The following is a 14,675-nucleotide window of genomic DNA, read 5'->3' as shown; positions in this document are numbered from 1 at the left end:
AAAGGGGCCCTGGGTAAGGTTGGAGAAAGATTCCAAATCCCACGTAGGAGTTAAAATGAACAGAGGAAGGATGCCTGGGTGGCTCAGTTGGTTGAGTGTCCAACTTTGGGTAAGGTCATGATTTCACAGTTTGTGAGTTCGAGCCCCACATCGGGCTTTCTGCTGTCATTGCAGAGCCCACTTTGGTTCCTCTGTCTCCCTCTCTCTCTCTCTGCCCCTCCCATGCACATGTGTCCTCTCTCTCTCAAAAATATATAAACATTTTTAAAAATTATTTAAACAGATGAACTGATGAAATAAAGCTTCTGTAAGTTTCTATAAGCTTCACTTTACAAGTTAAAAAAAAAAAAGACATGTGAGTTATTTTTTTAAGGGGTCTATAACTGACATAAGAATGTTTTACAGCCCTTGTGAATTTTATATGATGGCACCATTGCCTCAGTATACCTTTAAAGAGGTTTTAGGAGGTTACCACCAAAACTGTGTTTAATGTCAAAACTTGCCAACCAGTTTATGCTACATTCTCAGTAATTCCCCATATCAAGCCACCCATGAGAACTGCTGTTATATCAAAGACAGTAAAAATTTCACTTCCCAAAGATATCTTTAAGAGCAGTGTGCACTGACTAATCATTTGTGGCCAGGCTTTAATGCATAACTGCAATTTAACCTCTTAGAGGAGAATCTTCTAAATTATATTTCCTTTGGTCCTGATTTTTATTTATTTATAATTTTTCATTTTAGTTTTGTTATATAATCTAACATTTATTGAAGGTAACTATGTGCCATGTAATATGCTAAATACTTTGCATGCATGGATGCATGCATTAGTTTACTTAATACTCATTTCAGTCTGTTCCATACAGCACAAGAGTCTAAGGCTAAGAGAGATTAAGCATCTTGCCCAAAAACACATAGTTTATAGGTGGAGAGCTAGAATACAAGACAGTCTAATTCAAGCCTAAGCATTTTACAGTTTCTAGATTACTGCATTTTATTAAGTTGTCTTAAATAATTTATAGAATGAGATGGGAACAGTTGGGACCTCATCAAGATTAAAAGCTTCTTCACAGCCAAGGAAACAACCCAGAAAATTAATAGGCAACCAACGGAATGGGAAAAGATAGTTGCAAATGACATATCAGATAAAGGGTTAATATCCAGAATCTATAAGGAACTCACCAAACTCCACGCCCGAAAAACAAACAACCCAGTGAAGAAATGGGCAGAAGACATGAACAGACACTTCTCCAAAGAGGACATCCAGATGGCCAACAGACACATGAAACGATGCTCAGCATCCCTCCTCATCAGGGAAATACAAATCAAAACCACACTGAGATACCACCTCACGCCAGTCAGAGTGGCTAAAATGAGCAAATCAGAGAACTCTAGATGCTGGCGAGGATGTGGAGAAACGGGCACCCTCCTACACTGTTGGTGGGAATGTAAACTGGTACAGCCCCTCTGGAAAACAGTGTGGAGGTTCCTCAGGAAACTAACAATAGAACTCCCTTATGACCCAGCAATAGCACTGCTAGGAATTTACCCAAGGGATACAGAAATGCTGAGGCATAGGAGCACATGTACCCCAATGTTCATAGCAGCACTCTCCACAATAGCTAAAACATGGAAAGAGCCTAAGTGTCCATCAACAGATGAATGGATCAAGAAGATGTGGTTTATCTATACCATGGAATACTACATGGCAATGAGAAACAATGAAATCTGGCCATGTGTAGCAACATGGATGGACCTTGAGGGTGTTATGCTGAGCGAAATAAGTCAGGCAGAGAAGGACAAATATCATATGTTTGCACGTATAGGAGGATTAGGAGGAACTTGACGGAGGAACAAGGGGGAGAAGAAGGGCGGAAATGGTGGGGGAAAGGGAGAGAGGCAAACCATGAGAGACTCTTGAATGCTGACAAAAACTGAGGACTGATGGATGTGGGGGGGAGGGGGGGATGGGCATGGAGGAGGGCACTTTGGGGATGAGCACTGAGTGTTATGTAGAAACTAATTTGACAATAAACTATTTGTAAAAAAAAAAAAAAAAAAAAAGAATGAGATGGGAACATAAGCAAATGATTAAAAACATACTGATGTTTTTACAGATGTGCAGTGGAGACAGGATGGTCTCTATTGGTCTAGGAAAAAAGTTATCATATTGAAGTTTCAGCTTTTAAGTTTAGTTTTCACATTTTCTTTACATATTTATAAATTTTTGAGACAGAACTTCCTGTATTACTCAAGAACTTTAAAAATTAGAAAATACAATTACTATATACTTTGCAAGAGATTATAATATCAAACAATAAGTATTTATAGTGTATCTTCCTATGTGGATGTTTCTTTGGAGAATTCAAAAAGTATCAGCATGGTCTTTGAATTTAAGATGTAAACGATATATCTGAACAAGAATTTAAAACACTATTTATAAGACTACTAGCTGGACTTAAGAAAAGCATAGAAGACACCAGAGAAACCCTTGCTGCAGAGATCAAAGACCTAAAAACTAGTCAAGATGAATTTAAAAAATGTTATAGCTAAGATTAAAATAAACTAGATATACAGTGACAGCAAGGACTGAAGAAGCAGAGAAGAGAACAGGTGACATAGAAGATAAAACTATGGAAAATAATGAAACTGAAGAAAAGAGGGAAAGGAAATTACTAGATCACGAGGGGGAGAATGAGAGAACTAAGTGATTCCATGAAATGAAGCAATATCTGTATCACAGGAGTCCCAGAAGCAGAAGAGCAAGAAAAAAGGCCAGAAGGTTTATTTGAACATAGCTGAGAACTTCCCTAACCAAGCATCCAAGTCCAAGAGGCACAAAGAACTCCCTTCAAAATCAACAAAAACATGTCAACACCATGACATATCATAGTGAAACTGGCAAAATACAAAGATAAAGAGAGAATTCTGAAAGCAGCCAGGACAAAAGGTCCTTAACCTTCAAGTAGACACATAAGGTTAGTAGCAGATCTGTCCACTGAAACTTGGCAGGCCAGAAGGGAGTGGCAGGGAATATTCAATGTGCTGAACAGGAAAACTATGTGGCTGAGAATCATTTATCCAGCAAAGCTGTCATTCAAAACAGAAGAAGAGATAAAGACTTTCCCAGACAAACAAAACCTAAAGTAGTTTGTAACCACTAAACCAGCCCTGCAAGAAATTCTAAGGGGGACTCTCTGAGTGGAAACCAGCAAAGACTACAAAGGACCAGAAAACATCACCAGCAACATGAAATCTACAGATAGCATAATGATACTAAATTCATCTTTCAATAATCATTATGAATGTAAATGGACTAAATGCCCCAGTTAAAAGACACAGGGTATCAGAAGGGATGATAAAAAATAAGATTCATCTATATGCTGCCTAAAAGAGACTCATTTTAGTCCTGAGGACACCTGAAAATTGAAAGTGAACACTGGAGAACCACCTATCACGCTAATGGACGTCAAAAGAAAGCCAGAGTAGCCATGCTTATATCAGACAAACTAGTTTTTAAAACAAAGACAGTACCAAGATATTAAGAAGGGCATTAAGTCATAATTAAGCGGTCTACCCAGCTAGAAGATCTAACAATTGTAAATATTCATGACCCCAACTTGAAGCATCCAAATATATGTCAATTAATCACAAACATAAACTCATTGATAGTAACATTATTGTAGGAGACTTTTAATATTCCACTTACAGCAACAGACAGATTCATCTAAGTAGAAAATCAACAAGGAAACAACAGCTCTCCATGATATACTGGACCAGATGGACTTAGCAGATATATTCAGAACATTTCATCCTAAAGCAGCAGAATACACATTATTCTCGAGTGCACAAGGAACAGTCTCCAGAATAGATCATATATTGGGTTACAAATCAGCCCTCAACAGATACAAAAAGATAGAGATCATACCATGCATATTTTCATATCATAATGCTATGAAATTTGAAATCAACCACAAGAAAAAATTTGAAAAGCCTCAAATACCTGGAGGTTAAAGAACATCCTACTAAAGAATGAAAGGGTTAACCAGGAAATTAAAGAAGAAATTTAAAAACACTTGGAAGCAAATGGAAATTTCAAAAACATGACAGTCCAAAGACTTTGGGGTGCAGCAAAGGCAGTCCTAAGAGGAAAGTACATTGCAATTCAGGCCTATCTCAAGAAGCAAAAAAAGTCTCAAATATACAATCTAACCTTACATCTAAAGAAGTGGAAAAGGAGCAGCAAATAAAGCCCAAAGCCAGCAGAAGAAGGGACATAATAAAGATTAGAGCAGAAATAAATAACAGAGAATCCAAAAAAGCAGTACAACAGATCAATGAAACTAAAAACTGTTTGTTTGAAAGAATAAACAAAATTGATAAACCCTAGCCACACTTCTCTAAAAGAAGAGAGAGAGGACTCAAATGGATAAAATCATGAAAGAAAGAAGAGAGATCACAACCAACACCACAGAAATACAAATTTTAAGAGAATACTATGAAAAACTATATGCCAACAAACTGGACAACCTGGAAGGACAAATCCTAGATACTAACACACTACCAAAACTCCAAACAGGAAGAAATAGAAAATTTGAACAGGCCCATAACCAGCGAAGAAATTAAATTAGTTATCAAAAATCTCCCAACAAATAAGAGTCCTAGGCCAGATGGCTTCGCAGGGTAATTCAACCAGACTTTTTTTTCTTTTCTAAAGTTCATTTATTTTGAGAAAGAGAGAGGGAAAGAGCCAGCAGGGGAGGGCCAGAGAGAGAAGGGGATAGAGGATCCCAAACAGGTTCTGTGCTGACAGCAGAGAGCCTGATGTGGGGTTTGAGCTCACAATGAGATCATGACTTGAGCCAAAGTTGGACACTCAACCAACTGAGCCATCCAGGCACTCCTCTAACCAGACATTTAAAGAAGAGTTAACATGTATTCTCCTTAAACTATTCCAAAACATAGAAATGGAAGGAAAGCTTCCAAACTCATTCTATGAAGCCAGCATTACCTTGATTCCAAAACCAGACAAGGGCTCCACTAAGAAGGAGAATTACACCCAATATCCCTGATTAATCTGGATGCAAAAATTCTCAACAAGATAGCAAATGGAATTGAACAGTACATTAAAAGAATTATTCAACATGATCAAGTGGGATTTATTCCTGGGCTTTAGGACTGGTTTAATATTCACAAATTAATCAACATGATACACACATTAATAAAAGAAAGGATAACCATATGATCCTTTCAATAGGTACAGAAAATACATCTGACAAAATACAGCATCCATTCTTGATAAAAACTTTCAAGAGGATAGAAGGGACATACCTCAACATCATAAAAGCCATATAAGAAAGGCCCATAGCTAATATCATCCTCAATGGAGAAAACCTGAGGGCTTTCCTCCTAAGATGAGGAACATGACACAGATGTCCACTCTCACCACTGTTCAACATAGTACTGGAAGTCCTAGCCTCAACAATCAGACAACAAAAAGAAATAAAAGGCATCCAAACTGGCAAGGAAGAAGTCAAGCTTTGCAGATGACATGATCCCCTACATGGGAAACCCAAAAGACTTCACCAAAAAATGGCTGTGGACCTGATCCATGAATTCTGCAAAGCCACAGGATATAGAATCAATGTACAGAAATTTGTTGTATTTCTAAATACCAATAATGAAACAGCAGAAAGAGAAATCCAGGAATTGATCCTATTTACAACTGCACCAAAACCCACAAGATACCTAGGAATAAACCTAACCAAAGAGACAAAAATTTGTATGCTGAAAACTACAGAAAGCTTATGAAAGAAACTGAAGAGAACACAAAGAAATGGAAAAACTCCATGCTCATAGACTGGAAGAACAAATATTGTTAAAATGTCTATAGTACCCAAAGTACTCTATACATTCGATGCAATCCCTATTAATCAAAATAGCACCAGCATTCTTCCCAGAGCTCGAACAAACAATCCTAAAATTCGTATAGAACCACAAAAGACCTCAAATACCCAAAGTATTGTTGAAAAAGAAAACCAAAGCTGGAGGCATCACAATTTCAGACTTGAAGCTGTATTACAAAGCTGTAATCATTAAGGCAGTATGGTCCTGGTATATAACAGCCTCATAGATCAATGGAATAGAACAGAGAACCCAGAAATGGACCCACAAATATATGACAAACTAATCTTCGACAAAGCAGAAAAGAGTATCCAATGGAAAAAAGACAGTCTCTTCAGCTGGAAAACTGGACAGCAACATGCAGAAGAATGAAACTGGATTGCTTTTTTACACCATACACAAAAACAAATTCAAAATGGATGAAAGACCTAAATGTGAGACAGGAAACTATCAAAATCCTACAGGAGAAAACAGGCAGCAACCTCTTTGACCTCAGCTACAGCAACTTCTTACTTGACATGTCTCTGAAGGGAGGCAAGGGAAATAAAAGCAAAAATGAACTATTGGGACCTCAAGATAAAAAGCTTATGCACAGGGAAGGAAACAATCAACAAACCAACAAAACTAAAAGCGTGATGGGCCCTAAGGAGGGCACTTTTAGGGGTGAGCACTGGGTGTCATATGTAAGAGATGAATCACTGGGTTCTACTCCTGAAGCCAAGACTACAGTGTATGTTAACTAACTTGAATTTAAATTTTAAAAAAGAGTTAAAACTAAATCATGAAGTTAAACTAGTATTTGTAAAATAATAGGATAACAATTAAGTGCTAAACTATAATACAGCCCATAAATCTGAGAACAATTCAGAAAAAGAAGAGCCAAGTGTGGATGCAATGCCCAGAACAGGATTATTGAAGCAGAAGACATTTAAAGTGAATTTTAGGTGGACAAAATAATGCCTAGTTCAAATAAAAGGTTATATAAGAGCTTCAGTAACTAAATAAACCATGGGAGTGACAAAAAATAAAATTGCTCTATTGCAATTTATAAGACTTCTGACTTAAAAAAATTACTTCAACTGTTAACACGAGTGACTTTTATACGCCACTTTATCAACGGAAATGCTAAACCTAGAGCATTTTTCTATCCTACATATTCATGTGGCAAGTGACTTGTTAAGCCAGACAGACAATTTCCAACATTGATGCTAACAGACTAGAGTCATGTCTAGAATTTCTACCATCAAGTAAGGACTGCACTATCGTTTCATAATGTCTCCATGATCTTCCAGAACATAAGAGGAAGGAAAACGTCGTTCTTACTTGGCTGAATCGGCACACTAAAGAAGAGGAAAGCTTCATAAATATCAGTTCAAGCCCTCCTACTGGTCACACTGAAAAAACATCTTTCATCAAAATCTTAACCCAGCTCCCACTGAAGGAGCCTCCTGAAGAGAGGGATCTAACAGGACCTCATTTGAACCTGTCAGTGCTTAAACCACTCAGGTCCTTCAAAGGACCTCTTTTGTTACAGCAGCCCTGCGCTGGTCTTACTCTCCTTGAATGCATTTTAATAGCAAGAATCATTTTGATCTCATTCATCTCAAAGTTTGTAAGGATTCATAGGAAGGAGCATAAAATTTCTGGGTTTGATTTTTATCAAAAGTAGATATGCCTGATCACAACCATTTAAATGCTTCTCGTACAAAAGTAACAGAAAATTCCTATGGTTTTTAAAAAATGAGGTCTTGAGAAATAAACTCTCCCACCACCTCCACTGTACCCAGCAATGCTTTTAGGGGCTTAGACCCACTGTCTCTTTTTAAAATAAATTGCAGGCTCCTTATGGGCAGGAAGTATGTCTTCTGCTTCTTTATATGGTGCTGCCAATGGCCTACAAAACAAATGTTTGCTGCAGATGGTAGCTGAGCTGCTAAAAGGATAAGCTTGCAAGAGAATACAAGATTACTGGCCACTAAATATAAAAAATCTTGGGAAAGAAGCATTCTCACAATTCCCATCAGTATCCAACAGTCTTACCTTGATCCCCAAATGGATACGTACAAAGTCTCCTTCATAGGAGCTTACAAAGGAGGAAGTTTGCTTCATTCCCATCTCATTTGCTAATTATTACTGACATGGCCTAAGGATATGAATGCTGAGATCATCATCTTCAAGAGTTCCAAGGAATGGAGGATAACAAGGACTCCTCCCCTGTTACATTCAGCCCCAATGAGGGAGAGATGGGCAGTGGAAGACAGGGAATAAAGCACATCCCTTGTCTCCTCCCATTCCGTTGCCCACTAGGTGATTACTGGTTCTCATGGTGTTCTGGGAGTGAAGCATGGGATAACAGGATGAAGAGACAGACCTCACCTCTTTTTTTTTTTTTTTTTTTAATGAAGGCTGTTTTGTATGACACTGGTTGGGAATCAAATGGAAGTGCTGACTATTCAGGGTCAAGATCATCAATTAAGAGATGATCACAAATCCTACTTCCCAACAACCCCCACCCTGAGACTAGGTCTTTGGTAATCATCAGTAACAATTCCCATGGTCAAGGAATTAAGGAGCATCTATCATGACAGTGGGCTTGTCCTATAATTAAGTCAGTGTTTTGTCATCATTGTTTCTTGTCTTTCCTACATTCCTTAGTAGACCTGCCTTAAGCACAAAACTTTAAAGCCCTTGGACAACACCTGTAAAGGTGGAAGAATCCAGACTGGCAAAACAAACCTCTTTAGTCAGAAGTGCATTTCTGTGTGCAGGATTTATTCCATGTGGGTGATCCACTATTTTCTGTGGGGAGCACATGGGTCTAACAAAGGCAAGGGAATTTGTTTTCACTGTACAGCCAAAACACACTCAGCACTCACTTCTGCCAGGGTATGAAATGGTCTCCTCCAGTCGTAGACACAAAGAACTCTTAGAAGTGGTCACAGAGCCCTCTGTGAGGCAAGGAGACTCTAGGTATTTACAGATCCCCCTTTTTACTTGCTTCAGATCAGGAACGAGGTTTCTATGAGCACCGGGGAAAATAAAATGAACCACAGAAGTATAAACTATAGCCTGCCATGGGAAACAGAATTCCTGTTTGGAATCAAACATGGCCAACACCCTAAATCCTGGGATAACCACTCTGAGGTATCCATAGTATTATGTAAATATGTCCTGGGTTGGCAGCTTGGGATGGTGATGATAAACCCATCAAGCTCTAGCCGTGGCATACACTTAATTTCCCTGTTGCCACCCTGCTTTCCACGTCTTAGCTCTGGCACGTGGCACTGTGGCATTTTCTCTATGCCATAGTGGATTCCTGTGCACCCTTCAAAATCTACCTCATACGTGATTTCCTTGGAAAATCTTTCCATAATGTTTATCATCCCACTCCCTGCTCCTTCAAGGAGCTTCTCTGTTACCTGGAACATTTTTCTGATTCCATCTAACATGCTGTCATAATTATATGTTTACATATCCAACTTCTAGAACAGATGGGGAGACCTTGGGGCCTTAGTTAATATATTATTTTTATTACATTTTATTACCTTTATTACATTCCCAGCATGCTGCCTGGCTCTTGTAGCTATTTAATAAACCTTTGATAAATTAACAGGAAAAAAGTTTTTTGATCCATAATAGCATTTTTTCCCCTCTTAAAAAGTTTCTGTTGTTCCTTTAACCATTTTATTAAAAAGCTTTTCTCTTTTGCTCTCCTTTCTTGAATCACTTATGTCACTTATTTAATTCAAATTAAAAGGAGAAAAAAGGTATGTATATATTGTTACAACATGCTTTATTTTCTGGGCATACCAGTTAGCTTTTTAGTATAGAGTCTGCACACTGGCATACCAATAAATAAAGAGGTTAAGTCAGGCAAGAATCCTGCCTCTTAAAATAGGACTAAAAATGGGATATCTAAGAACCATTTACATTTCCCGTGTTATTACACAATTCTTTCCTGAAGTCCATATTTAGTGCTTTATTATTCTTAAATGACACAGCGCTGAGATATGTGCTCTGCCTCAAGACTTTCAGAGGGGCACCTGTGTGGCTCAGGTAAGCATCTGACTTCGGCTCAGGTCATGATCTCATGGTCCCTGAGTTGGAGCCCCGCATTGGGCTCTGTGCTGCCCGTTCAAACCCTGGAGCCTGCTTTGGATTCTGTGTCTCCCTCTCTCTCTGCCCCCTTCCCTCCCCTCTCAAAAAAACATTAAAAAAAAAAAAAAGACTCTTTCAGAGTTCTAATTATTATAAACAATAATTTATTATAAGACCAAATTTCCATTTCCTATTATAAATAAAATCCCCTTTCATCAATTATACCATTGCATCAGACCTGAGAAAAGCACCTTTAGATTATGTATATATTTTAATTTTATTATAATGTGAATATAAATTATGTTTCCTTTTGATATGGATAGTTTTATTTTTCAGTGCCACAACAGGATTTGGTGCTTGCATTTTATACATTTTGTTTCATCATACAGATCATTATGAGAAGTTATGTTGATTGTGCTGTATTTGTATCCTCAGTTTTAGGGAAAATAATAGTAGCAGTCTCTAAAGCTAATGGAATTGTATATAATTGCATACTATTTAGTACAATTAATGATTTAGGAGTGTGGGCGGTCCCAGAAGACCTCAACTCCAATCATTTTGTCCTGAACCTTTATGTTAATCATAATGCCAACCACCAAATGGCTCAGCCAAGCAGCTAACAAGGGTTTTCAGTGTACAGTCTAGATTATGTGAGCTAACATGGCAATGAACTTTGTATAGAAATCCAAGTTTTCATTGCTCCTAAGGCACGTGGCAAAGGCTTCCTAAATTTTTTTTTTCAAAGTTATATGCTGAAGGGAAATAGTCCAGTGAAGCAAAGAGAAGAACTCAAATCAGGATATTTGAGCAAAGATTTTTAAAGTTCATGGGAAAATAATAGCTTGACTGTAAAGCTTTAGTTGTAAATCACTAGATGGGATAAAAGTAACTGAAGAAACAAAATAATTATGACAAGCTTTTTTCAGTATGTATAATTAAACTACAAACACCAAAATACCAAAACCTTTAAAAGAGAAATCCTTTTATACTTAAAACCACTTTTGGATGCACATGCCTAACAACTGTATGGAGGAGTTTATTCCAGAGTTCCTTTTTCTCTGTTTAATCACAAGGGTGTGGGACAAATCCAGCTTTGTTTGGTTCAACAAACGAGAACACTCAGAGTAACTGAAGAGCCAACTCCCCTGATGTCACCTCTTCCTTAACAACCTCTTCAAAATCCTATAAAACAGTAGACCTGCCCTTTCTTTACAGAGCCAGATGCCACAGGCCACTAACCTTTTACATAGTCATAGCTCAGTCAGGTAGAAAAATAATTCCAATTCCAGCTGTTAACTTACCTTGAAGAACTTCCATGGGGAGAACAGTCCAGGCATTTTCCAGGTAGGAAATATAAATATAGCGAGCCGTATTGCAAGCCAGGCCAATGTACAGAACTCTAAAAAAAAGAGAAGAAGTTGAGGCCCTGGGATGAGGCATAAAGCATGCAAATATTACCTACATCTTCCCCTGCCCAAACCATCCATCCTCCAGCACGGTTCAAACTTAGAAGTGGGCAAGCTAAAGGACAATTCCATTTAACAATGAACTCTTAGGAATAAGAAGACTGCTTCTAACATATCTGCCCTCAGCCTTTTCAAAAACACTTGTTAATATAAAAGCGAACATCACCCTTCCTGAAACTTAATTAGGAGCAGAGCTGATGCTTTTTTAAGATAGCCTGGGCACACTGCCATCTCTAATGACATTGCTGGCTTCCCTCCAGGTGGCTGTAGGGTAAACATGCCTGGGATTATAGCTGCTTCACTCTGATGGGGGAAGGACAGGATAAAAATGAGAACATGAATATGAACTTGGTCTCACATGCAATACCCAAGACACCAAGGAGTTTTACAAGGAGACTCCCTAAGTCATTGAAAACTATCATCCAATGATGAATAATAAACAGTTTGGAAATCAAATACTTTTTCCTATCAGTTCAATTGATACATTTTCATTATTTAAAAATAAATCCATGATATCATAGGCTTAACAAACTAATAAATACATATCAACATCACTTTTTCACTCATAAATACCACCAGCAAAATTTTGAGAAAAACAAAATAAATAAAGGCCTTAAGTGGTGCATAAGCATAAGGTTACATTCTCTGTCTTTCTGAACTGGATGTGCTGGTTTGGAAGTAAATGGCGGTTGCTTCTTTGTAGAAAGCACAGACTGATGTTAGGGATTTCTCTAATTTTTTTTGAAGTTTATTTTGAGAGAGAGAGAACACAAGTAGGGGAGGGCAGAGACAGGGAGAGAGAGAGAATCCCAAGCAGACTCTGCTGTTAGCACAGAGCACCACGTGGGGCTTGAACTCACAAACCATGAGATCATGACCTGAGCTGAAATCAAGAGTTAGATGCTTAACTGACTGAGCCATCCAGGTGCCCCTACGGATTTCCTTTTCTAACTTGTTTTCCATTTTCTGTTAATTTTCTAATTTTCTAATCTTAATGCGTTTTTTTTCTTAATTCAAGTGGATGAAAACTCGAAGGTAAAAGAAATAAGCCAATATAACAGTCAGTGGTATTTTCCTAATATTGCTCAACTATATTTTTATATTAAAATCATTCCAATAAACATTGTTCTCTTTTCCCAACACTGGATCTAGGAAAGGAAATGCTTTGAGGCATCCAGCTGGCATTAACCACAAATAGGGAACAGAAGGATGGGGAGAAAGATAAAAAATAGTTGAGGGGCAGGGATGGGCTAGGAAATAGATATTAAAAGGGATTTAGGAGATCTTCAGTATTGAAAAGGTCTGGGTTATGATATTCTGTGGACATTATGTTCTCTGTACTTAAATCTTTTGAGGAAAAAAGTATATGTTCCGATCCTGTTTGACAGAAATTTCCTGAACAAACTGCTATACAGATCCATCAACAAGGGTCCTTCCGCTAGGAAACAACAACAAAAAGCCCTCAGGAAATTAAAATGCAAGATACATTACACAAACATACAAGTGACACAACCTATGTCTTTTTTTAAATTTCTAATCTAACTCTGTTGTGATGACCTTGACATAGCCTAACTCAGGGGTCAGTAAGCATTTTCTGTAAAGAGCCATACAATAAATAGTTTAGGCTTTGTAGGTCTCTTGCCATTGCTCAACCTTCCATTGCAGTGTGAAAGCAACATAGACTGTACACAAGTGAGCACGGATGGCTGTACTCCAATAAGATTTGAATTATGGACAGTGAAATTTAAACTTCATAGACAGCTGACCTCTGAACAATGCAGGCGTTAGGGTGCTGACCCACTGTATGGTAGAAAATCCACATATAATTTTTGATTCCCCAAAAACTTAACTACTAATAGCCTACTACTGACTGGAAGCCTTACCAATAACATAGTCAATTAACATATTTATATGTTTTATGTATTATATTCTATATTCTTAAAATAAGAGAAAGGAAATGTTATTAAGAAAAACATAAAGAAAGAAGGACCTGTACAGTTCAAACCCATGTTGTTCAAAGGTCAGATGTAATTTTTATGCATCACAAAATATTATTCTTCTCTGACTTTTCTCAACCACTTCAAAATATAGGAACCATTTTTAGTTCTGACCCATACAGAAACAGGCAGAAAGCCAGATCTGGCCCAGGGGCTGTAGCTCACTAAGCCCTGATCTAGCTCATTAGTTCTTGTTAACTTTGGTTATACATCAGATTTACTCAGGTAACTATTAAAAATGACAGATGTTAGCCCCATGCTAGTCTCAGTAAAAATCTCTCTGGCTGGAACCCACACACTGTGCCTTAGACAGCTTCCCAGTTTATTCAGATACTAACTAAGCCAAGGTAAAGAATCACTGGTCTAGCTCATTCCACACAGCTCCCAGTAATACATCCACATAATCCCATTATAAAAAAAAAATTGGTAATGCATCTTCCTTGTGTTCATATTGCATATCCTAAACATTCTTTTGAGACCGCCTCTGAATCAGTTATCATGACAACTGTTATTCAGTGCAGGCCGGAGTCCACAGGTCCTGGAAGTAACCCAGTCAATCATACCAGTTTAAGAGGTAGACTGTGCTGTGCCTTCAAACTTCCACCATGTGGAATTCAGCCACTGGAGTCTTTAACTTCTGGGACCCTTAGGTCTTATATTGCTACCAATAAGCCAAGTGGCTATGAGCTTGATATCTTTCACTTCTGTCCCACATTTCTAATTTCACAACTGATAGTCCTCAGGACCAAACAGGTGCCTTAAAGGAGAAAAATCAAAATAAGAAATATCCAGGGCCAGTTACCTCATCTCTCTGAACCTCAGTTTCTTCATATATCAAGCAGGGATAATAACATCTACTCTGCATGCTTATTGTGGTAGTTACAGCACAGTGGATCACGCAAAATAAGCACACAATAAATTATAGCGTTATTATTTTTATTAATGATTTTAAAGAAAAGCATCCAAATACCCTCTTGTTTTCTGACAGAACCTTTATTCCTGAATTCCAAAAGAGAGAGGACCACAATCATGTTATCCTCACCAACCATTCTAGGTAGCTAGTGGCTTCAAGAAATCAGCAAGGGTAAAATTGTGAGTTGTAAGCAGAAAGGAAGACAGCATTTTGATCTAAGAAAAGGGAAAGAAGTAGTTACGTATTTATTGAATAGTCACTGAAAAGTATTTCAGCAGCCTAAGAATCCCTTTAATA

The 14,675-nt window shown here is 37.8% G+C and overlaps 1 protein-coding gene across 2 annotated transcripts in view; it reads right to left on the bottom strand.

Annotated features, from left to right (window-relative positions):
- Positions 1-14,675, bottom strand: part of MFSD6 (major facilitator superfamily domain containing 6) — an 81,106-nt gene that overhangs the window by 17,900 nt on the left and 48,531 nt on the right. For both annotated transcript variants that reach the window (XM_039234720.1, XM_039234721.1), the window contains exon 3: positions 11,304-11,401. In XM_039234720.1, coding sequence (XP_039090651.1) covers positions 11,304-11,401 — 98 coding nt within the window. The remainder of the gene's footprint in view (positions 1-11,303; positions 11,402-14,675) is intronic.

Source organism: Hyaena hyaena, unplaced genomic scaffold (genome assembly GCF_003009895.1).
Source record: "Hyaena hyaena isolate Hyena2069 unplaced genomic scaffold, ASM300989v1 scaffold_92, whole genome shotgun sequence".
Classification (NCBI taxonomy): domain Eukaryota; kingdom Metazoa; phylum Chordata; class Mammalia; order Carnivora; family Hyaenidae; genus Hyaena; species Hyaena hyaena.
Note: the sequence above shows the minus strand (reverse complement) of the source record. Positions and strands in the feature narration are given on the sequence as shown.